General features: G+C 55.8%; 2 protein-coding genes across 10 annotated transcripts in view; one reads left to right on the top strand and one right to left on the bottom strand.

Moving 5' to 3' along the window:
• The window catches only part of DTNBP1 (dystrobrevin binding protein 1), a 124645-nt gene extending 120184 nt beyond the window's left edge, over positions 1-4461 (top strand). Inside the window, exons 9-10 of the mRNA XM_027128417.1 lie at positions 1150-1293; positions 2599-4461. Of these exons, the coding sequence (XP_026984218.1) occupies positions 1150-1293; positions 2599-2810 (356 nt within the window). The 3' untranslated portion in view covers positions 2811-4461. The remainder of the gene's footprint in view (positions 1-1149; positions 1294-2598) is intronic.
• Positions 3603-21695, bottom strand: part of JARID2 (jumonji and AT-rich interaction domain containing 2) — a 243175-nt gene continuing 225082 nt past the window's right edge. For 6 of the 9 annotated variants that reach the window (XM_027128412.1, XM_027128411.1, XM_027128413.1 and 3 more), the window contains 9 exons: positions 20540-20632; positions 17385-17503; positions 17226-17296; positions 16457-16571; positions 14181-14286; positions 13103-13285; positions 12546-12676; positions 11767-11950; positions 5674-8783 (listed from right to left, as the gene is read on the bottom strand). In XM_027128412.1, the coding sequence (XP_026984213.1) occupies positions 7920-8783; positions 11767-11950; positions 12546-12676; positions 13103-13285; positions 14181-14286; positions 16457-16571; positions 17226-17296; positions 17385-17503; positions 20540-20632 (1866 nt within the window). In that variant the 3' untranslated portion in view covers positions 5674-7919. Of the gene's footprint in view, positions 5558-5673; positions 8784-11766; positions 11951-12545; positions 12677-13102; positions 13286-14180; positions 14287-16456; positions 16572-17225; positions 17297-17384; positions 17504-20539; positions 20633-21695 lie in introns of those variants that run through there. The other 3 variants (XM_027128415.1, XM_027128409.1, XM_027128410.1) reach the window with 2 other exon arrangements.

Raw genomic sequence — 21695 nt, 5'->3', positions numbered from 1 at the left:
CTCCCTCCCACCCTCCCTATCCCACCCCTCTAGGTGGTCACAAAGCACCGAGCTGATCTCCCTGTGCTATGCGGCTGCTTCCCACTAGCTATCTGTTTTACGTTTGGTAGTGTATGTATGTCCATGCCTCTCTCTCGCTTTGTCACAGCTTACCCTTCCCCCTCCCCATATCCTCAAGTCCATTCTCTAGTAGGTCTGTGTCTTTATTCCTGTCTTACCCCTAGGTTCTTCATGACATTTTTTTTCCTTAAATTCCATATATATGTGTTAGCATATGGTATTTGTCTTTCTCTTTCTGACTTACTTCACTCTGTATGACAGACTCTAGGTCCATCCACCTCATTACAAATAACTCAATTTCGTTTCTTTTTATAGCTGAGTAATATTCCATTGTATATATGTGCCACATCTTCTTTATCCATTCATCCGATGATGGGCACTTAGGTTGTTTCCATCTCCGGGCTACTGTAAGTAGAGCTGCAATGAACATTTTGGTACATGACTCTTCTTGAATTATGGTTTTCTCAGGGTATATGCCTAGCAGTGGGATTGCTGGGTCGTATGGTAGCTCTATTTGTGGTTTTTTAAGGCCCCTTCGTACTGTTCTCCACAGCGGGCTGATTCTCTCCCTAGTCTGTGCTTTCACCGCAGGGAGCTCTTGGTTGCAACTCGCCGGCTTGCAGATGCTCAAACTTTGCTGTTAAGATGAAGACTAGAGAAATGTCACAAGGGCAGAGAAGACTCCAAATGGAATTGTAGTAAAGCTGGGGGCAACCCCAGCCAGAGGTGTCTGGCAGGAATGTCAGCCTCTCTGAGTCAGCGCCCACCTCCGAAGCCAAGAATTGTCTGATGCAGAAAGGGTTCCCTTCAGCACCTGCGAGCAGAGGGCTGGGAGTGAAAAGGAAAACTGCTGTGGCAGGTGTAAGAGGGAATAGTAACCCAGGTTAAGCTAGGATGGATTTAAAGTACCAAACTGGGACATGTCAATAATACACTGCTCCAAAGTCTGTTTTAAAAGTCTGCAGTAGCGGGAGATATTTTACACCTAGAAGACACAATGTGCTTTTAGCCTAACACAGTGGAAGCTCACCTTTTAAAGTGTTATTAAATGACAGACGGTCTAACCTCTTCCTGTGCCGGTCTCCCCAGAGCCCATGGGCAGCATGTCATCCATGGAAGTGAATGTGGACCTGCTGGAGCAAATGGACCTGGTGGACATCTCTGACCAGGAGGCCCTGGATGTCTTCCTGAACTCCGGTGGTGAGGGGAACGCTGTGCTGTCCCCTGTCTCAGGTAGGGGTGACAAGTCTGCACACACTGAGTCACACCTAGTTCCATGACTTCCCTGCACATGGAGAACCGATACAGGGCGGTTCGGTTGCACAAGGCGTGCACAGATCTTCTTGTCCCACTAACCCATTCCACGCCCAGTCTGGCCTCACAGAAGTGGACAAATTAAACACTGGCTGTTTTGGTTGTGAATTTTTCAGCGACTCTCAGGGCTTTACCCAGACACCTTCAGTGAACAGGGAGCTTTCTTAAATGGTGTGTTCTTTCTCCTCTGGCTCACAAGTTACTTTGAGTGCGGTTTTTGTGGCTAAGCACTAGAATTTGGGGGAGGTGGGAGCTCTCCTGTGTGGCTTCCCCTTCCCCATTCGGCAGGTATTTCATCTCTGCTGTGGGCAAGGCCAAGGTTTGTGTTCAGCACTCGGCTTGTGTTTTAAAAATTAGGCGCAACCCTGTGGGCACGTTACCTCCATTTAATGCCTTCCCGAAATTCCATGTTCATTCGGTGTGTACTTACTGAGGCTTTGGCCCTATACCTGGACTCAATTTATTTTAAATTTTGGACCATTCCTTCTGGGTGGGTGGTCTTCGCAGACGCCATTACAGAGAATGCGTTTAAGTTTCTGCCACGTACAAAAGAAGGCAAGGCCAGCCCTTCAGCAGCACCTGCCCCTTCGCTGGTGGCCCCACTCCATGGGCTACCGTCCTCACAATTGAGGCCCGGGGCTTACTGTCCACGTGTGTCTCTAAGGTCTCCACAAAGCAGCTCCGTCCGTCGTCTCCCCTTCCCGGGAACTGCGTGAGCAGTGCCGTCCCGGGGAGGGAGGCCCTTGTCCCACCGAGCAGGCCGGCCCCTTCCCAGGGTCAGGAAGAGACTCCATCACCTGTGTATGGTTTTGATTCCTTTAAGAGGATCCACAGGGGTTTTCTCCTAACGTCCATTTCTTTGAATTATTTCAAAGGATATAAAGAGGTAAATCTAGATTATCAAGGTTACCAGGAGTGCTCCTCAAAGAAATGCAGTGTTCGCGGTTTGGCCTTGAGCACAGTGCTTTATTGGATACTGGAAAGGGTTCGGGATCTTTCCACGTGTCACAGGTGGCAGAAGGGTCAGCTCGGGCCCTGGGCTGCCTCGGGCGTCACCTAGCTCAGCATTTTCTGGGGGCAGTTCCTGCACTGCCATGGGGCCTGGTTCTGCAGCCTGCACGTCACAGGAACAGAGAACTCCCACCCGCTTTATATTCTATGCAAGTTCAAATGACCATCTTCAGGGCAGTTTTAGGACAGGCTCGCCTCTGCTTTATTTTGCAGGGCCTGAAGCGAGCCCCGGTCAGGATGAAGTTACTCTTCAGGTTCCAGATGCCTCCCGGGCCACCCGGCCGTCCTCATCTGCACCCTGCACCGACCCAGCTGCCCAGGACCCCAGCGAAGTGGGGGAGTCCCCCGTGGTCCAGTCTGACGAGGAGGGAGTGGAGGTGGACACCGCCCTGGCCACCTTACACACTGACGACAGTGACTCCTAAACCCGGGTGTCCGCGCTCTGGCCACCTTCAGAGGATGACACAGCTGTGCCCAGAGGCCCACGGGGAAGGCAGGTGGATTTAGGGAGGCTCTCGATTTTTACAGTTGCCAATAATGTGTGAGAAACTGACTGAAACAACAGCTACAATAAAGTTTGAGGACCGCAAACACAGCCAGTTTGTACAGAAGGGCTGCTAAACACACACGTTCTGCAGGCCTCACCGTGTGGGCTAGGCCAGGAAATTCGGTGTCCACGCCGGCTCGGCACTGAACGGCGAAGCCCTCTACAGGCAGGAAGCTGTGCTTCCTCTCGGCTCTAACCAAGTTTGGGTTTTCATCTGATCATTACAAACATTATGAAGTCCAACAAGCACGGCCTACCGTAATAGAGCACACAGCCGGGCCCAGAGGAAGAGAGAGAAACCGAAGCCAAGCCCACCGGCCATCGCTCCTGGCGGGACCCCGCTCCCCCAGGGACATGTTTTCCCCTCTCCCTGCTCGCTCACAGCCCACAGACGAGGGGCAGGCTGGCACGAGGAGGGGCGGCTGCGGCCCTGCACCCTCGTGGCCACGCTGCCCGCTGGGGTCCAGGGGCCCCACAGAAAATGAGAGGCAAACGGCAGCCGTTTGGTTTTTGTTCAGAGGCCATCCAGGTAACTGCCAGCAGAGGGAAAGTGAGATTAAAGATTAAAATTCGGTGTTCACTCCACTCCCTGGCCAGTGGGACAGACCCCCTCAGCCCGTTTATCAGAAAACACCTCATTTCATTCACTCTCTTCCACAAGACAAACAAGTGTCCAAAAAACTTTGTTTTTATTATTAAACCTTGTAGTACAAACCTGAAAAGTAAACAAAAAACTGGCAATAAACAACATGAAGTCTTCCCTCCCGGGGGAGGGGTGCAGAGCAGCGCTAATAAATTAAACGTCAGACCGTAAGCCGTAGGCAGAAGTTCACTGTCCAAAAAGAGGGCAAGAACACACAGCAAGGCCATGAAAACCGGACAAGCACATTGGAAAACACGACTCTGCTCATGTCATTGTTAAATATTCCAACACAGTTCAGTCTTCTGCCAACAACAACCGACAAAGTGTCACAGGACGCTCCTGACAAGACAGCCCCACCGGCGAGCTCAGTGCAACACGGGCAGCTGCGGGATTGGTGAATCCAATTATGAAACAAAGAACAGCTTGTGAAAACAGTTTCCCTTTTTTATTCCACACATACTGTACACACAACCGGAGAAGGGCAACAGCTACTCCATTATTATTTTTTTTGTTGTTGTTCAGTGATGTAAGCAGCACTTATAAATGTTACAAGAAAAACCCTGTAAGCATCCAATCCAACCGATGAAGAAACTGAAGTGTAAGGCTTTTCTTCATCTCGTCTTCTCACCCCCTCCCCTCCCCCACCCAGAAAAAGGCTCAAGTATTTAAAACAATTTACAGGCGTATGTACAAAAGGGACGGGATTTTTTTTTTCTTTTTGTTACAACATGAAGAGAAAAACTAGACCAGATGAGCGCAGATACATTTTCACATTCAAAAAGAACGGCAGACCTCCTAGTGGCTCTAGATGTGATCGCCAACAGAACGAGTTTAAAAAGAAAGATTAATGCTGACCTGTGAAGGTGTAAAACAACAAGCTGTGAGATGAAGACGGAATGTTAGAAAGATTGCACATCCATGACGAAGAAGCACTTAACGGCTTCAATCACTTTTTTCCTTTTTTTGTTTTAAGGATGCTATTGAAGGGTTTTTTGATAAAGTAGCCAACAGCACCAAAAAATAACAGAATGGATTTCCTAATGAAATCAGGCACAGGTTTCCCTCACGCGACCCCCTCCAAGGCAGGCAGTCTTTTTCTTCTCTTTCCTTTTTTTCCTTAAACAGATGCATAGTGATGTGCTGGTAAAGAGAACCTAGTCACTCCGACCTCCTCATTTTGCCTATGGTTAGGAAACAACGTCCACCTTCAGCTGCCATAACCGCCCAAAGAAACAAAATGGGGATTCTCCGGTTTTAACAATTACAAACTCATCCTGCACATGACAGAAGAAAAGACAGCCAAAGTAAAGCCATTTCTTTCAAGTTTTGTGTTTGTGTGTGTGTGTGTGTGTGTCTCCTATCCCTTTTCCTCTCTAGAAAAAAATCTGCTCACATTACTGATGGTTTTAAAATTTGTTCTCCAAACTTTACCCTCTTCAAAACTGGGTTAAAAAAGCCTTTTTTTCCCCCAACAATTACAAAAAAAAAACAAAAAAAAAAAAAAAAAAAAAAAAAAACAAAAATCAAACAAAAAGGCTTTTGTCAGCCACAAGGGGCGATACAAATTAATAACAGCCCCTCAAGGGTTTTAAAACAGTGAATATACGGCAGTTTCAAAAATCTGACTGCAGTATCTAGGTATTCTAAGTACAAAAAAAGTTCAACAGTTTAATGCTAAAACAAAATTAGTTCTCTAAAACCAGAAGAAAATCTTCTTCAGAGCTAGTGCAAAGACAGCTTGTATCCTACAGCCAGTACTCCAAACTAGAATATAATAATTACAGAAAAATATCTATCCCCGGCCCACGGTGCTGGCGTCTTCACGAGGAGGAGGCAGCGGCGAGCCGGGAGGGCGGCACGTCCACCGTCGCTCTCTTGCGGGGCCCTCTTTTTGGTGTGGGTTTACCGAGACAGTTCTCAATGCTGCCGTTTTTACCAGATACCTTGCCACAGATCTGATTGACCAGGCTGATAATTTGTTCCTGTTTCGGGTTGAAAGGAAGACACAGGATTAGCCAACGGAAGAGCGTCGCCAGGACCCCCCAGGGAGTCACCTTCATCAAACCACGTCAGAGCGGCACCGAGGGGGTGGGGTGGGGAGGGCTGGGTGGCCTTGGAAATCCGCCCCGAGGTTCCCGGGTGCGGCGGCCTGGGAGCTGGTTAAGACAACAACTTCCCGAGACCAAGGTCCCCTGGCCAGGCACCTAAACGAAACACTCCTTCTCGGGGAGAAACCTGCCTTTTCTCATCTGGAAGCCAAGGAAACGGTACGCCAGGTCCTTTCCTGATGGGCAGCTTCCTAACCCCACTTCCCCCTCCAGGGAGCCCAGGAGCGCCCCCTGGTGGCTGTAAAGTCCAAACGTTCACGAGCTGAAAGCCCTGAAATACCTGCAGCCCCAAAACCAGAGTAAGTGTGGGGCTGTTTCCTTACAGCTGCTTTCCCATCTGGTCTGTACCTTCACCCGTGTCCACGAGGTCCCTCGCCGCCGAGACAACACAGCAGCAGGCTTCCTGCTGCCGCCACCTGGGCACCTCCTCGGGGCTGAGAGGCCGCCCGGGGCCCCAGCAGGAAGGGGAGGGCTGGGAAGTGAGGGGAGACTCAGGCCTGAGTGCCCAGGGCCCCTCGCCTGGCTCCCTGCACGGTGACAAATGCCTGGGGGCTGCTTGTGGCTCTCTCTGCTACTCTGGAGCCTACTTAACCTGCTCTTGCAGATGAATACAAACACGTGTCTATAAACGTTTCTCGATCCCTCCTCAGCGAAGGGGAGAGAACAAACGCAACAAGAGAACCATCTATCTGTTGGCGTCAAAAATACATGTGTAACTAACACAACTCGCAACCATCCAGTTTTAAAAGAAACCACGTGGAGGAGTATTAAAATGGCCCATGTTCTGACATACACTGCAGAGCACCTGCTGGAGCCAGGGACGGACAGACCAGGAGGACACGGGGACAGGAGGCCACTCCTTCACTCAAGCCTGAGGGTCAGCCTAGTCCGGGCCCAGGCCTGCTCCCAGGCACTGCAGACATCGTTGGGCCACTTAAAGCACTTAGGATACACATGCTAATGAAGAACAAACAGATGAGCTTCAGTAAAGCCCAGTTACCTGCAGCTAAAGCCACCTGGGCAGCAGGGGGTCCGAGGAGGCAGCCGCCCGCCTGCACCTGTGGGACCGAACAGCTGGACAGAGGGGTCTGACTGCTGGGCACCACGGCTCAGACCAGAGCTGTGCTCTCAAGAGCCATTTCTGAGATCCAACCCAGAGCTGGAAATTCCCCAATTAAAAAAAGAAAAAAAAAAAATACAGTTCAACTCAACAGGGAACTGACTTGTGATTTTCATTTACTAAAACAGGCCACTGGCAAAGTAGGAGGCTGACAAAACCTTTTCCCTATGCGTGAGAACCAATGATTAAGCTTCAGACCGACAGACCCTACTACATATGTGATTCTTTTCCAGGATTTTGGTCACATCAAGACACCTAGCTCCAAGATGGGCTGGAGGTGGAAACTAACCCACGTTTTGTCGAGCTTCAGAATCATCTCGAGAAGCCCCAGCGCCGCCGGCTGTACCCTGCGAGTTGCCAGAGATGCTCTGACTCAGACACGAGGGTTTATTTTTAACCGTGTTCTGACATTTGCTGTTCAAGTGAAGAAGCAGGGAGGGGAAAGTGGTTATTGCCTTCGCTGAACATGCTCTTTAAAAACAAAGAAGATGCAAAGAGATCTATTTTCAGCTTTCCAATCTTACAATTTAGCCAAAGGCTTCTGATCAAGTCTGACCACAGCCTGAGACCCCACGGGTGCCCCCATTGCCTCCCGGGGCACCCGGCCCGGCCCTGCCCGGGGCTGCCATGTGTGATGGCTGGATGAGGCCGCCTTACGTGGGACTGTCGGCCCCAGGTTTCGGGGGCAGTGGGGATGGGAGAGCCGGCAGGTTCCACCCTCAGAGAGGGGCTCACGGCCAGACACCACAGGGAGGAGGACGCTTCTCTGGAAGAGGGCGGGCCAAGAGGGGCAACGGGGTCCCCCCAGAGCAGTCTCCCAAGGTGACCCCCCCAGAAAAAGGGCCACGTGTCTCCGGAGCTGCGAGCTTGTACCCGGAAACGCAATCGCAGAGCAGCCTGGAAGCACGTAAAACACACGTGACGAGACAAGCAAGGCTGCTCTGGAAGCGGAGCCCTCAGTGCTCCGGGCCGGCTGAGCAGCGCCCTCCCCGTGGGGGCACCTAACGGGCAGTGGAGACCAGCCGACACAGAAAGCGCCTCATGCGGACCTGCCTCTGGGGACGGCTGCGGTTTTCAGACAGGGTGGAACTGGGATTTATTCAGAAGTTGAAGCCTTCAGGAGCAAACAGTGAAAGGCTCCGTGTCTGCCGAGGCCCCGGGGTAAGGACAAGGGCGCGGGCGCTGCCCATAGCTCAGCAAGTGGCCGCAGGCTCTGAAGTTCACCACGCACAGACCCACAGCAGAACCGCTGGCAGCTGCGGGGGAGGGACGCCGACACGGGCAGTCGGGCACGGCGATCGGCACTTTGTGTCCCAGAGGCCCCGGCCCCGCGGGGCTGGGGCCAGGAAGGCTCCTCAGGCCGAGTCCCGGGCTGCTCTGAGGACACAGAGACCAGATGGACGCAGCCGCAAGGCCCCCGAAGCGGCCCTCGGCCTGGAGGGAAGGGGAGCCCTGGCTTGGCCCTGCCGATTTCGGTCTCGGTCTGTTCTGGGCCCCGACTGGAGATGAAGGCACAGTCCCCTCCAGACAGTGGGGCAGCCACGCCCTGAAACCGAACTCCTTATGAACCGAGGCACCGAGGCCAGGAGGGAAAGCAGAGCTGAGCGCACTGCGGACAGGCTCGCTGGGGCACGACAAAGCGCGGACAAGGACAGAAGTCCCTGCAGCCTCAGCTCCTGGTTTCTCCAGGCCAGTGGAACTCGAGCCGGACCTGCCCACTCCCCCACCTTGGCGCAAGGAGCTACCTTCCCACCACGTCAGGCACCGTCCGGCCAGAAGGCACCTGGAACCAGGCCGGCTGCACGCGGTCACGACGAGCTGTGACATGGACCACGCAGGCAGGGGACCGCTGCCACCCCGCGAGGCACTGACCTCGTCGTAGCGGTACATGAGCTTCAGGCCGCGGCAGGACTTCTGCTTCTCCACGTGGCGCAGGGCACACTCCAGGCAGAAGACCACATTCTCGTTCTCCTGCACGACCTGCGGGACGAGAGGCACCCGAGGCTGAGGGGACTCGGGGGTGGAGGACAGGGGGGGTGTCCCGGGAGCAGAGTGTGGGAGGCCACCGCCCAGGCCAGGGGCGTCTGTGACCCAGAGACATGGGATACTGACGAGAACACCAACAAGTCACCGGGATCGTCAACCAGGAAACAAGTAAGTGACCATCTCTGGGCTGCACCCAAAGGCCTCGAGGGCCCTCCTGGCTCCTGTGCACTTTCCCGCCAGAGGGTCTGAGCGCAGCGGGCTGGTGGACAGGGGCTGAGGGTTCTCAGGGCTCCTGAGACTTCTTCAAAAACTACGCCGGTACAAAAGGTGCCAGAATGGCCACACCCTGGACACTTCGGCGGCAACGCGTGTTTCTCCTGCTCTTGGGCGGCTCAGTTGGTCCAGCTGGTTTACACCACCTCGGGAGGCAGCACCTCTGTCCACACTCCAGCCAGCACGGTTCCTGATCCTTGCCCCGCAAGCCTGAATCTCCAGTGCCCTGAGGGTGCGCTGGCACCAGGGATGGGCCGAGGCCCCGCAGATGCTCAGAGCTGTGTGTGTGTGGGCGGGGGGCATCCCTCACCCCAACCCTGACTCCCGGTCCTGGTCTCACTCAGTGTAAACAATGCAAAAATGCTGCCTTGACACACCAGATGCAAAGGATCACAGGTCTTTCCATAAGGATTCAACGGGAAGACCTAGGTTTCTTATCTTCATTGTTGCTAAGCAAAGACAAGAAAACAAGCTGGGGACTTCCCTGGTGGCACAGTGGTTGGGAATCTGCCTGCCTGTGCAGGGGACACGGGTTCAAGCCCTGGTCTGGGAAGATGCCACATGCTGCAGAGCAACTAAGCCCGTGCGCCGCAACTACTGAGCCCGTGCGCCTAGAGCCCGTGAGCCACAACTACTGAGCCCACACACCACAACTACCGAGCCCGTGTACCACAACTACTGAAGCCCACGCACCACAACTACTGAAGCCTGCGCACCTAGAGCCCGTGCTCCGCAACAAGAGAGGCCTGCGCACCGCAACGAAGAGGACTCCCCGCTCACCGCAACTAGAGAAAGCCCAAGCGCAGCAACAGAGACCCGATGCAGCCAAAAATAAATAAATAAATAAAAGTAAATAAATTTATAAAAAAAGAAACAAAAAAAATAAGCTGTAGGAATAAGGAAATGACACTTATTGGCACAAACACATCACCCGGGGCTGAGGACAGGAACAGACATACATACGAAACAGTGAACAAAAACATATAAACCCCTTAGTACCTAAGCAATGAAAAGCATATATAAATAAAACTTCAATTTTTACCTATGTATTCAGGATATGTGCTTTTTAAAATACCATTCTGGCTAAGAAATCCTGGTGACAACTCTCAAGGTACAGCTTTCGGAGGGAGAGCCTAAAAATGAGCCCACACCCTGCCGTTTTTGGAGCCCACAGGAAGGAACCAGGGCCACATGAGGTCACAACAGAGTCACCCAGGCTCATGGGAAATACACGATGATTGCTTCCCACGAGAATAACCCCATTCTAATGCAAGAGGAACGAACACAGAACTATGCGGCTTTTATGAGCGATATTCACAAAACATTTTTAAGATCTGGGGAAATTCTTATGACTTGTTTGTTTTAAAGACAGCTTGATTCTTGACTGTATCCTCTCAAAAGCCTCTGGGAAAAGAAAGCTAGATAGAAGAAAATATGTAAAGTGGGATGTGTGGTGGTTATGGACGGAATTATTACCCCCCTCCCCAAATTCAGACATGGAAGTCCTAACCCTCAGTAACTCCAGAGGTGACTTATTTGGAGAAAGGACCTTCAAAGACATAATCAGGGAAACTGAGGTCATAAGGGTGGGTTCTAGTCCAATATGACTTACATCCTTTTAACCAGAGATTAACACACAGAAGCACACAGAGGAAAGGCCACAACCACTGTGCCGCAGGGAAAAGCGACCGTCTGGGATCCAGGGAGAGGCCTCAGAGGGAGCCAGCCCTGCCGACACAGCGATCTTGGACGTCCCGCCTCTAGAACTATGAGAAAAGGGACTTCTGTTGCTCAAGGCAGCAGTCGGTGGTGCTCTGATACGGCAGCCCTAGCCAACTATTACAGTATTCCTCCCGTTATTTCTCAGTGCTCTGACGTCTCATGTGTGACAAAGGGCATCTGGCTCAGCGGGAGTGGCCACGTAGTCCCCTCTTCTCTGCAGGGCAGCCAGAGGTGTGCCGGGGACACAGGGCGAGGGGGTGAGACGGCATCACAGTCACACGGCACATGGCCAGGAGGCCAAGAGTCAGACCTGGGACACGCTTGCCGCTCTGCACCTCGGTGGCCACGTGGGGCTGGTGGGGATGCACGAGGGGGGCATTGCGCGGGCACTTACTACCTAAGCTTCTCTCTGGGGAGGGGGATTCTGCCCAGGTAGGGAGAGGGCAATGGCATCGGCTGAGGCCACAGCAGCGGGGGGCGTTCCTGCGTTTACAGAGACCTGTGTCAGGGCAGCTGCCCACGGGAGGCAAGAGGCGGGTCTGCACTGTCCAGCTGGCCGTCCAGCAAGGCTTCTGGACGGGGTCGCCTCTGGCCTGGGATGGGGTCGGCATAGGGGACGCTAAGCATGTAACACAGCCTCAGGCTGGGCTGGATCACCCCTCAAGGAGGCTGCAGGAGCGACCAGGAAGGCAGGCAGACGGGCTGGACTGTGGCAGCTCAGGGGGCCGCCTTCCAGCCAGGAGCAGGCACAGGGAGGCTGGGGATAGGAGATGCTGCTTGAACCAGACAGATTTCTGAGTCCACGGGGCAGCAAGATCAGTCACAGGGCTGAAAAGAAGGTAAAAGAGACAACGAAAGAGACCGGGGCGGGGGGCACGTGTCACGTGGCAGCTGCTTGAGGGAGGATGGGCAGGGGACAGAGAAAGGCAGAGCTGGGGGTCAGGGAGACGGCGCAGCGGCCGTGAGGGAGGCGTGGGCTCACCATGGACAGGTAGCACAGGTGCTGACAGATCTGACACCTCCTCTCCGAGGTCTCCAGCTGCAGCCACTTCCGAGGCTTTTTCTTCCCGTCGGGCGCGGCACTGCTGCCCTCGTGGCTGCCATAGCGGGCGGAGGAATGGAGGCCGGCCTCGAACAGCTGCCGCCGCTGCCGCAGCTCCGTGTCCCTGTCCAGACACACGAGGCTCAGGGCGCCAAGTGGCTGGGCCGCGGGACCTCGGGGCCCAGCTTCCCCACCTGGGGCCTGCGTACGAAGTTGAAAGGCCAGACCACCCCCAAGGGCTCTCGGATGGCCGGGCCCTGCCTGCGGTGAACCCGGGGCAAAGCGCCCAGTGCCAGCCAGGGTGCCCCCACGCCCGGGCCAAAGACGGACGTGACAAACTATCTGCCGACGTCGGAATCAGAGGATCAACACGCGCGTGAAGATCGTGTGCTGTCCAGCAGCTCCGCTGAGCCTCTGCAGGTCACGTGGGAAGCCACGCAAACGGTCACTTCAATTCCTGCCCTGTCTGCTCCTTCCCAGGGCCCTTCCTCGCTGGCAAGGGGCACCAAGGACCTGTGAGGCCAGGGGTTCAGGAGCCCCCTCCTGTCCATTTCCACAAAGAGGGTGCACCTCCTGCAGCATCGGCACCCCGAAGTCTTCGCCCGCTGGCCAAGCCCCAGGCGGGCCCTGCAGCTCCGAGCCGGTGGCCGGCGGTTTCCCACAGAGGACGGGCCGCACCCCCATCCCACCCGGCCTGGGCCCCGGGGGTCCTGTGTTACCTGAGCTCGTCCAAAAGGGCTGAGATGGTACTGAGAGTGGGACCGTTTTCCTTTTTCGCTTCCGCTTGTGCGATCTGGTAGAGTAACTTCTCCATGGAGAATGGCTTAGCTATGTGGCGACGCTTCATCTCCTGCAAGGGGCAGTCACGTCCCTTTAGGGCAGAATTTTCAACGCTAGGCAGCGGTCAAGGGCTTTCTTTACCAGGGAGGGGTCGCTATCTGAATTTTCAAATGTTGAATTCCATCTGGATTCAAAGCAATTGAAAACTGTACGACAATCGTGTCTCCCTGGAGAAAGACACCAGACACCAGGTACTCGTGGCTCCGCCAGCCGAGAACTGTGTTTGCCTTAAACACCTTCAGTACTGACCTCCCAGTACCGCAGAGGGTCAGTGACAGAGCTTGACGACTTTCATGATACAGTCAACCTCTAACAGCTCTCCCTCTCTAAAAAAAAACTCTCGGCCAACTCAGGTTTCCAAGACTCACTTTGAAATTAAACATTATCTACACACAGACACACACACAGGAACGCGTGCCAAGGGCCGCCTGCCTACCTTGGCTGTCTCGAAGCCCATACTCGTCCACTGGGTGGTGGCGAAGTGCACGGTCTCAGAGACGCTGTAGCCGCAACACACTTTGGACACAAAGGATCCCGGGAAGCAGACGACAAACTGGCCGCTCTGCTGCACCGTCCTGTGCACCTTGATCCCCTCCCTGCACAGCACCTCCGGGGAGATCTGTGGAGACGAGGGCTGAGCTGCGCGCCCACAAAGGGCCACCCTCCTGGGTGCCTCCCTCCCACCATCCGGAGCTCTTTCCGCGACAGCCTGCCGGCCCACCTGCCCTCCAGACGGGGCATCGGGACTTAAGCCTCCTCCAGACACAGATTACGTTTTGTATGAAAGATGTTTTGTTTCTCCTTTAGAAAATAAAGAGACGTAACTCCTAAACAAAGGAGGAGGAAGTTCTAAACTGATACAGGCCCAAGAGTGACAACGATTCAGGCAAAGGCATGGCCGCTGTGAGCGCCCCATGTCCCCACGGGCACTGAGCGGTTGGACCGGGATCCGTGTGCACAGCACGGGGGCTGCTGCTTACCTTCTCTGAGCCAAACCCAGAGTGAGGCGGGCCCAGAGCAAAAGGAGACCCAGGCAGGGTCAGCGGAGGCCGGAAAAGCCTTGAGCTCAGGTTGTCAGAACACAATTCTAGGCTAAAGAGGTTCCCGGCAGCTCAGCAGGCTCGTGACTGTCTGAAAATAGGGTCAGCAGCCGCTGTGCTTATCCCTGAGTGAGCCTGACCAGAAGCCCAGGTGGCCCAGTCATCCAGCTGCCCTGCCCAGCCCAGTCGCCATTTACCAAAAAAAAAAAAAAACCACCAGGCCCGGAAATAGAGTCAAAGGTCCCCACGAGCATGAGTCCTGTGTCCTGGGCCATCAATCAGAGGAACGCACTTTAGTTTGGTTTTCATAAGAGAGGACATTTTGCTTATGCTGGATCCCTGGAGGACTGATTTTTCATTGTCCTCTTTACCTCTGAGGGGCAGGTCGACAAAGAGGGTGAGTTCATGAAACAACTGCGTTGGCCCCGCCACCTGACGCAAGCCCAGTCTCCACCACCATCTTGGCCCCCGTACCATGACGTTGCTCTCGAGCATCTGCAGGCCGGGGGTGCCGTTGGCTTGCAGCAGGGTGTGCACCACGTCCTCGAGCTTGTTCTCCTCCTCAGCAGGAATGCAATACCTGGGTGGTTTGGAATCAGGGCAGAAAGGGTTGACAAGGACCCCCTGCCCGGGAGCCCATCCTCCACACTCCCCCAGAGATGAGCAAACAGCAGCCTGGAAACTGGCCTGGGCGCAGGAGGGGAGGTGGGCCTGCTCATAAGCGTCCCCAGGGTCTCTGCTCCCAGGGCAGCTCTGCGGCCCCTGCAGCAGACAAGCATGCTCATCTTTTATATGCAGATCTGACCTAAGCGTGAGCCAAAAAGTCTTCAAACCAAAAGCAGATGTTTAAAAGCCCCTGTAAATCAGATCCAGACAGCTGCGACTTATCGCTGGGCTGGCACCTGACACTTTTCTGTAGCAGACAGAGGACGCTGCAGGACCAGGATTTGGTGTGGAATACACAAGAGATACGCAGGACAGCCAGCACCACGAGGGCCTGCGTCAGGTGAAGGGAGCGGCCCCACAGGGGCTGGGGCTCCGACAACACGGACCCCGCTCTGGAGCCAAGGAGCTCGGGAAGATGGTGGGAGGAAACGCGGCCCGAACTCAACCAGAAGAACCTGGACCCTCAGTGCGATCCCAGGGCTCAGGAGAATGGGAACTGCCACTGACGTCCCAGGAGGACCCAGCAGGGACGCACCTGCCACCTGCGACTCCCGAGATCCTGGTGCCAGTGGTCAGCACGCGAGGCAGGCACCTGCAGCCTCCTCCGGGCCCCCTCCTCTGGGACCTCCCAACCCCGCCGTCCACAGGCTTCAGTGGGACATCTGACACCCCCGGAGCCGTGTGACAGGTCTTCAGGCTGCCCAGGCCTGGTGGGGAGGGTTCAAGTCCTGACTTCCGCTGCCGAGTGAGAGGAGGCTCTCACCACATCCAAGGCTCTTCCAAGTGCTTGTTATTTCAATGCCAACATATTCTGTTACGGATTTGTGATTTAAATCCAGGGTTTCTAACCTCAATCACATGTTTTAAGAAAAACCACACACCATGAAGTTCTCTGATCCTATCCGGCCGCCTCTCTACCCCCCATCAGTGAGGTTCCAGGGATTAGTTTTCACACAGCCCACAGAACCTAGGGTTTCCCTGCCTCTCACTCAACGGGCCAAGCAGAACAACGACCACTGGGGCCACGAACTTTCACCCCATCACCGTGCGGGGCGCGGGCCACGTCACTCCACTTTCCGATGAGGAACCAGGGTCCGGTGGGGCCCGTCACAGGCCTGCGTGGGACCCTGTGACTCTCAACGCAGACTGGCCGGCGCTGCCCGGCAGCGTCTCCGTGGGGAACGGCGCTCAGGGCTCAGTGGCTCCTGGAGGAGAGCACGCACACCCACAGCGTCCCCGCGGCCAGCCGCCCTGCGCAGGACCGTCCGGCTGTCCACCCTCAGCTCTGCCCGAGACCCCAGCCCCACCGCAGAAAATCACCCCCAGGGCCTGCCCGCCTCTACACCGCCCGCCACTGGCCCTGACACAGCCGGAAGGCAGGGCGAGTCGTGATGGCCAGGCTGCTGCCGACACTGGCTCCTTGGAGGGAGAACATTAGTTCTAAGACTTTGTTTGTCTTAATAAACGATGCTAATCACCCCATTAGGACAATAAACACAGTTAGTGTGGGATGGATGCGGTGCCGGTAGCCCGTGAGACGACTAGACATCTGATTATTTGCAGTGATTTCCCATCTGCCGTCGTAAACAAAGGAGCTGAAGAGCCAGCTCGGATCAGGGCTGGTGAGCCTTACAGTTAAGGATCACGCCTGGGAACCGGGCAGAAGGCTTCCTGGGAAACAGACAAACTCGTGAAATCTCCCACGGCAGAACTCCACTTCCAGTAAGACCTACTCTCTTCTCCGCAGTCGGTGGACTGGGCACCGCTCCCGGCCAGCTTTCTGCTGTACTCTGTTTCTGACCCTGCTATGAAACGAACTCCTGGAAATCCACCACCACCAGGGGAAAACCTCACAGGAGAACCCCCCCCGCCCCGTATTAGCAGCAACTGAGAACAGATGCTCGTCTGTGCTTGAGCACCACCTGAGCAAATTAAAGTATTCTCCACCAGCTCGACTTCTAACACAGCTCCCCAGGCTGACATGACACGGAACACGGGACAAACTCGCAAAATAAGCCCTCCAAGGCTGTCAGCCATCAGTGAGTGCAAGGTGGCATCAGGAGGCCTGGGGCCGGTGTACTCACCAAATGCAGTCAGCACCAGTGTGTAAGTAGTCAATGTAGGGAAGGTGGTTTTGGTCTCGAGACCAGCATGAGGTAGAAAAGACCATGCCAATATTTAGCCAGGGAATTGTCACTCCTAGAACACAGGGGACAGGGCAGGATGAAGACCAATGTCTCAGGGGGACAGCAAGAGAAATTGCATCTTCTCCCCAAACCAGAGAAAGAAATGGGATTCAAAATCAGACAAAACCCACTGATTAGAAGGCACTTGTTCTTTCCTGCTTCTTACACAGAAACCAAGATCACGTGACACAAAACAGTCGTGGAAGAACATCTTAACTAGTGACTTTAGGCAGGAGGCAAGATGCCCAAGGAACACGACCACGACTGTTGTCGACTGGCCACCAGCCAGGAAGCGGGGTCCCTTTGTTCGGGGTAACCCCTCCCCGCCAGCGTGGGGTCACCCACGCTGGTCACCTCCTCCAGGGGCCCCTTCTTCCCACAACACCCAGGACAACTGGTTTCCCTCCCGGCTGTGAGGCAGTAGCCCCACAGAGAACATTAGCTCTGAAATTGGCCAAGGTGGAAAGCTGGCCATTACGCATCTGCCCAGCTTCTAGATCTGCGACTTGGTTTACCTTTCTGCATTTTTACTGACTTCAGCCATGATGCTGACCCCTCTCTCTTCTCTAACAATCCCAGTTCTCTCCACGCGCCGTGCGCCGCAGTCCCCTCCCCTCCAGCTCTTAAAGGGGCGAGCTGGGCCCACAGCCACCCAAGGCAGGCTTACCAGGCACAGCACCAAGGTGACGCAGGATGGAGCCTGTGTTATTAGGGAGGACGGTGAGGTTCCATCCGTGTCTGCAGAGGAAAGCACAGGAGCGTCACTGACGGACGTGGAGGGGCACTGTCCAGTCCCCAGGACACGGGCAGGAGCGTCCGACGTTACCTTGAAAACGGTTCTGATTTTCCCACCGGGAAGCCGCTGCCGTGGGTGTTGGTGTCCACCTTGCCGCAGTGCACGGCCACATGGCAGTCCTTCTCCTCCACGAGCCTCCAGTACTCTTGCTGCGGGGAGAGGGAGGGCTGTCAGCACCATCTCGCTACCCGTGGCCGCAGGGCCCAGCTCAACTCAACGATGCGAGACGAAGGGACCATCTTCGCCTAGAGCAACAGCCACTAGGGAGCAGGGGGATGGGGCTGCAGACAGACGACCGCACGCCCATGGTCACGGCGGCCACGTCCATAGTGGACGACTGGATAAACACAAGGCACAACGTCCACGGAACACGACTCAGCCTCAGAAAGGAGGGCAACTCGGACACGCGACAACACGGATACACCTTGAGGACTTCACGCGAAGTGGCATCAGCCAGTCTCGGACAAATACCGTGATTCCACTCCTGTGAGGTGCTCAGGACAGTCAAAGTCGGAGAGAAAGAAGAGCAGCGGTGTCACGGGCTGCACACAGGGAGGACGGCGGCTCAGTGTTTAACAGGAACCGACTTTTAGTTTGGGAAGATGGAAAAGTTCTCGAAATGGATGGTGGTGACGCTCACAAAACAACGTGAATGGACTTCAGGGCCACCGAACTGCACTTAAAAATGGCTAAGGTGGTAAACGTTACACATGTTTTACCACAATTAAAAATCATTTATACGAGGGGCTTCCCTGGTGGCGCAGTGGTTGAGAGTCTGCCTGCCGATGCAGGGGACACGGGTTCGTGCCCCGGTCCGGGAAGATCCCACATGCCGCGGAGCGGCTGGGCCCGTGAGCCACGGCCGCTGAGCCTGCACGTCCGGAGCCTGTGCTCCGCAACGGGAGAGGCCGCAACAGTGAGAGGCCCGCGTACCACAAAAAAAAATCATTTATACGAAAGGGAGGGAGAAAGCGATAACAGCAAAGGGGCTGAAGACGTCCGGCCACCATCCGTAGGTATAATGACCACAGCCCCAGGCAGGCGTCTCAGCAGACACACGCTGCACACCCCCAATGAGTGGGCTGCACGTGAGGGTCGGACCCCCAGGCTGTGATCCAAGCCACCGAAACAGATGGGGGAGGGATGGGCATGACCTAAATGACTGCAGGGCAAGAGGGGGTCGAGATGTGCTTTGCTAACAGGTGAGAGAGGTTCAGTTTCCCCCCTCACTGTGTCTCCACTCATCATTCCAGAAGTACAGCATCACCCACCCCTGCTTCCTGGAACCCCACTTAAAGGAGGAAGCCTCACCCACGAGCCCCCGGTGTCAGCCATCACCCCGCCGTGCGGCTCCTGCAACAAAACCAGCCTGGGGGCGGCCAGATGCCCCGCGTCAAGGAGGAGGCCGACAGCATTAAATGCCTGGGTTCCTCAAACAGCCGTCCTAGCAGGCAGCGCATGACGGAGCAGCACTCTGTCTGAGGGGACGGGTTCAGGCCAGTCCCACCTAGACCCACACCAACCTCTGCTGGGTGAATAAAGAGGCAGGGGAGGAAGGGGGCCGTCTGCTACGGGGTGGGGGGGCCACTCAGGCTGGTGACACCGGCCGAGGAGAGGGCCCAGGCTCTCTGCAGGATCTAGAAGTCAGCCAGACTTAAAGGGTAGAGTTTAGCATATCTTCCCTTTGTGTTTCGATATTATACAACTGTTAAAGCGAAACCTGGGCTTCCAGAGAGAATTAATTCCTGAGTAGGAAGCGATGGACAGTGACAAGCCTACCCTGTGGGGACGCCCGACAGGGACCTGCGCTTGTAAAGCAAAGGCCTCTGTTTCCACCTCTGGTGTTCAGCCCCAGAGTCGCGTTCCTTCCCGCTGACGTTTCTCCCACAAATGGCACAGGCACTCGGGAAGCAACTGTGACGGCCACGTGTCGCAGAATCAGGGCACCGCTGGCGTCGCGGTAGATGGAACGTGGATTTGGCAGGGCCAAAGGTCAGGCCACTGGGTGGTGTTCACAGATACCACCCAGGGTACAGACCCGGGGCCTAAAAGCAATGACGGTGATGCCAAACTCGAACACGGAATTCACCAACCTGGGAAACCAAGGCCTGAGCACCAGGGCGGGACCTCCTGGGCTTCTGACGGCTACCATCAGAGGCGGGGTCCCACGCGGCACAGATGCAGGGGACCAGGCGTCCTGGTGACCCAGACTGTCCTGAAAGGCCCACTCCCGGGAAACCCAATCAAATCAGGGCCCGGGGGCTTCCCTGGTGGCGCAGTGGTTGAGAGTCTGCCTGCCGATGCAGGGGACACGGGTTCGTGCCCCAGTCCGGGAGGATCCCACGTGCCGCAGAGCGGCTGGGCCCGTGAGCCATGGCCGCTGAGCCTGCGCATCTGGAGCCTGTGCTCCGCAACGCGAGAGGCCACAACAGTGAGAGGTCTGCGTACCGCAAAAAAAAAAAAACAAAAAACATCAGGGCCCGGGCGCCCTGGTGGTCAGCACGGTTTTACCGAGAGGAAGAAGCACATATCTTCGAAGAAAAAGATGTGCTCTGAGACCAGCTGTTCACCAAAAGCCAGGCTGCAGTCCGCATCACCGCATGCTCCGCCAGCAACCGCCCTGAACCAGCGAGAGAAGTCGGGCCTCTCCCTGCACAGGCCCACCTACGTCAGCATCCGGGCGCCCTGGGCCACGCCTCACGCCGAACTGCCGCTCGCCGGCCTGGGCGCAGGACGCACTTGCACCTCTCCAACCTCACGCAACTCAGAAGCACAGAAATGGCAACCTGCCAACCCCGTTAAATGAAAAACAGGAGAGAGCAAAGAGCACAACTGGGGTTTCAAGGGATTCCAAACATTCTCTTGCATAACACGCACCCGGAGGACAGGGTGAGAAGGGCTGAGAGGCGGTCAGCTGGGCGGGGCCCGGCTGGGGCTCTCCCCGGGCCGAAGCCTCGGCTCCAGGGGAGTCAGGGCAAAGCCGGGGAGGCTCGCTCTCTCCACTACACCTTTGCTGACCCTGCACAAGTTGGGGTCGGTACGAGTTGAAACTTCTGGCTGCCCCCAGCACCCAGACGACGGGCTGAGCGTTCACGACCCCTCCGCCCGCCCGCCCCCAGAAGGCCCAGGGGCTCCATCCCTGGCTCCGAGCGGAGTGGGGGGCCGGGACCGCCCAGCTCACGCACCTCGATTTCAGCTGGTGCGGGCTCCTTGCTGAAGCACATGTTCATGATATTTCTTGCTGTTCGGTAAAAAGTCGTTAAAGAAACAGACCTCCCCTGAAAAGAAAACAAAAACAAGAGTCAAGCGTAAGAAACAAAGAAGAGCCAGGACCCCAAAGCAGGCCACCTCGTCACAGGCCCCTGTGTGACGCATCCCTGTGACCGGGGGCTGGGCCACGTCTTGAGTTGACACGAGCAGAGGCGGCGGAAAAACTCCCTGAGAAAGACCCTCGGTGCCAACAAAGGAGTCGGAGGACCCCTGGCCATCCAGCGCCGGGCCAGACCCCACCCCCAGCCAGCAGAACGGGGTCCCACGGGAGCCCTGGGTGCGCTGCAGGGTGCCCTGCTGAAAAGCTGCTTTCACTCCCTGGAGCAACGGGTGCAACGTGGCAAGGGCAGGAGAAAGTCTGTGGCCGGGGGGGAAACCAACAGCATCAAGTCAGACACTGGCTGCACCTCGGGACCGGGGACCCCGGGAAAGAAACTTGGGCGACGCCTACACCCACCCTGAGGGTCCTCACGTGAGAACCGGCCAGATGAGCAGCCTGGCCTCGTAGATGTGCAGGGGACAGGAGGATCCGGCCCTTCTCTGCCACGGAGCCACTCCCCGTCCCCCACGCCTCCCTGGGACAGCACACAGGCCCTTCAGATTATCTAACGTCCCCTCCCCACCCCTGCACGCCACCCCTTCCTGGGAATGTTAGCAAGGGCAAGCTCACTGGGGTGACACATGGCGGATACGCTTTGTCCTAAAGGCAAGCCCTCCACTCATCCCTCACCAGGCATGCTCACCCCGACTGTGGAAGTACTTACTGAGCACCTACTGTGTACACGCCTGGTTCTAAGGGCTGAAGATAGAGCAGTGCTCAAAACAGACAACGTCCCTGGCCTCGTGGCGGCCTGGGGAACTCTGACTCACACAGAACAGCTGGGAGGTGGCACTAAGTGCGAGGAGCCGAAGCAGAGGGGCAGGGCCGCAAGGCAGGTGCTCAGGGAGGGTCTCCCTAATGAGGCGATGCTGGAGCATCCCCGTGAACAGAGCTGCAGGTCTAGGAAGGGGGCAGGCCCTTCTTGCCTTTGGAAGGACAGTCAAAGCACTCCGCTTGCAGACCCTGCCCTT

Source organism: Aethalodelphis obliquidens, unplaced genomic scaffold, assembly GCF_003676395.1.
Source record: "Aethalodelphis obliquidens isolate GAN/ISIS:26980383/991018 unplaced genomic scaffold, ASM367639v1 scaffold34, whole genome shotgun sequence".
NCBI lineage: Eukaryota > Metazoa > Chordata > Mammalia > Artiodactyla > Delphinidae > Aethalodelphis > Aethalodelphis obliquidens.
Note: the sequence above shows the minus strand (reverse complement) of the source record. Positions and strands in the feature narration are given on the sequence as shown.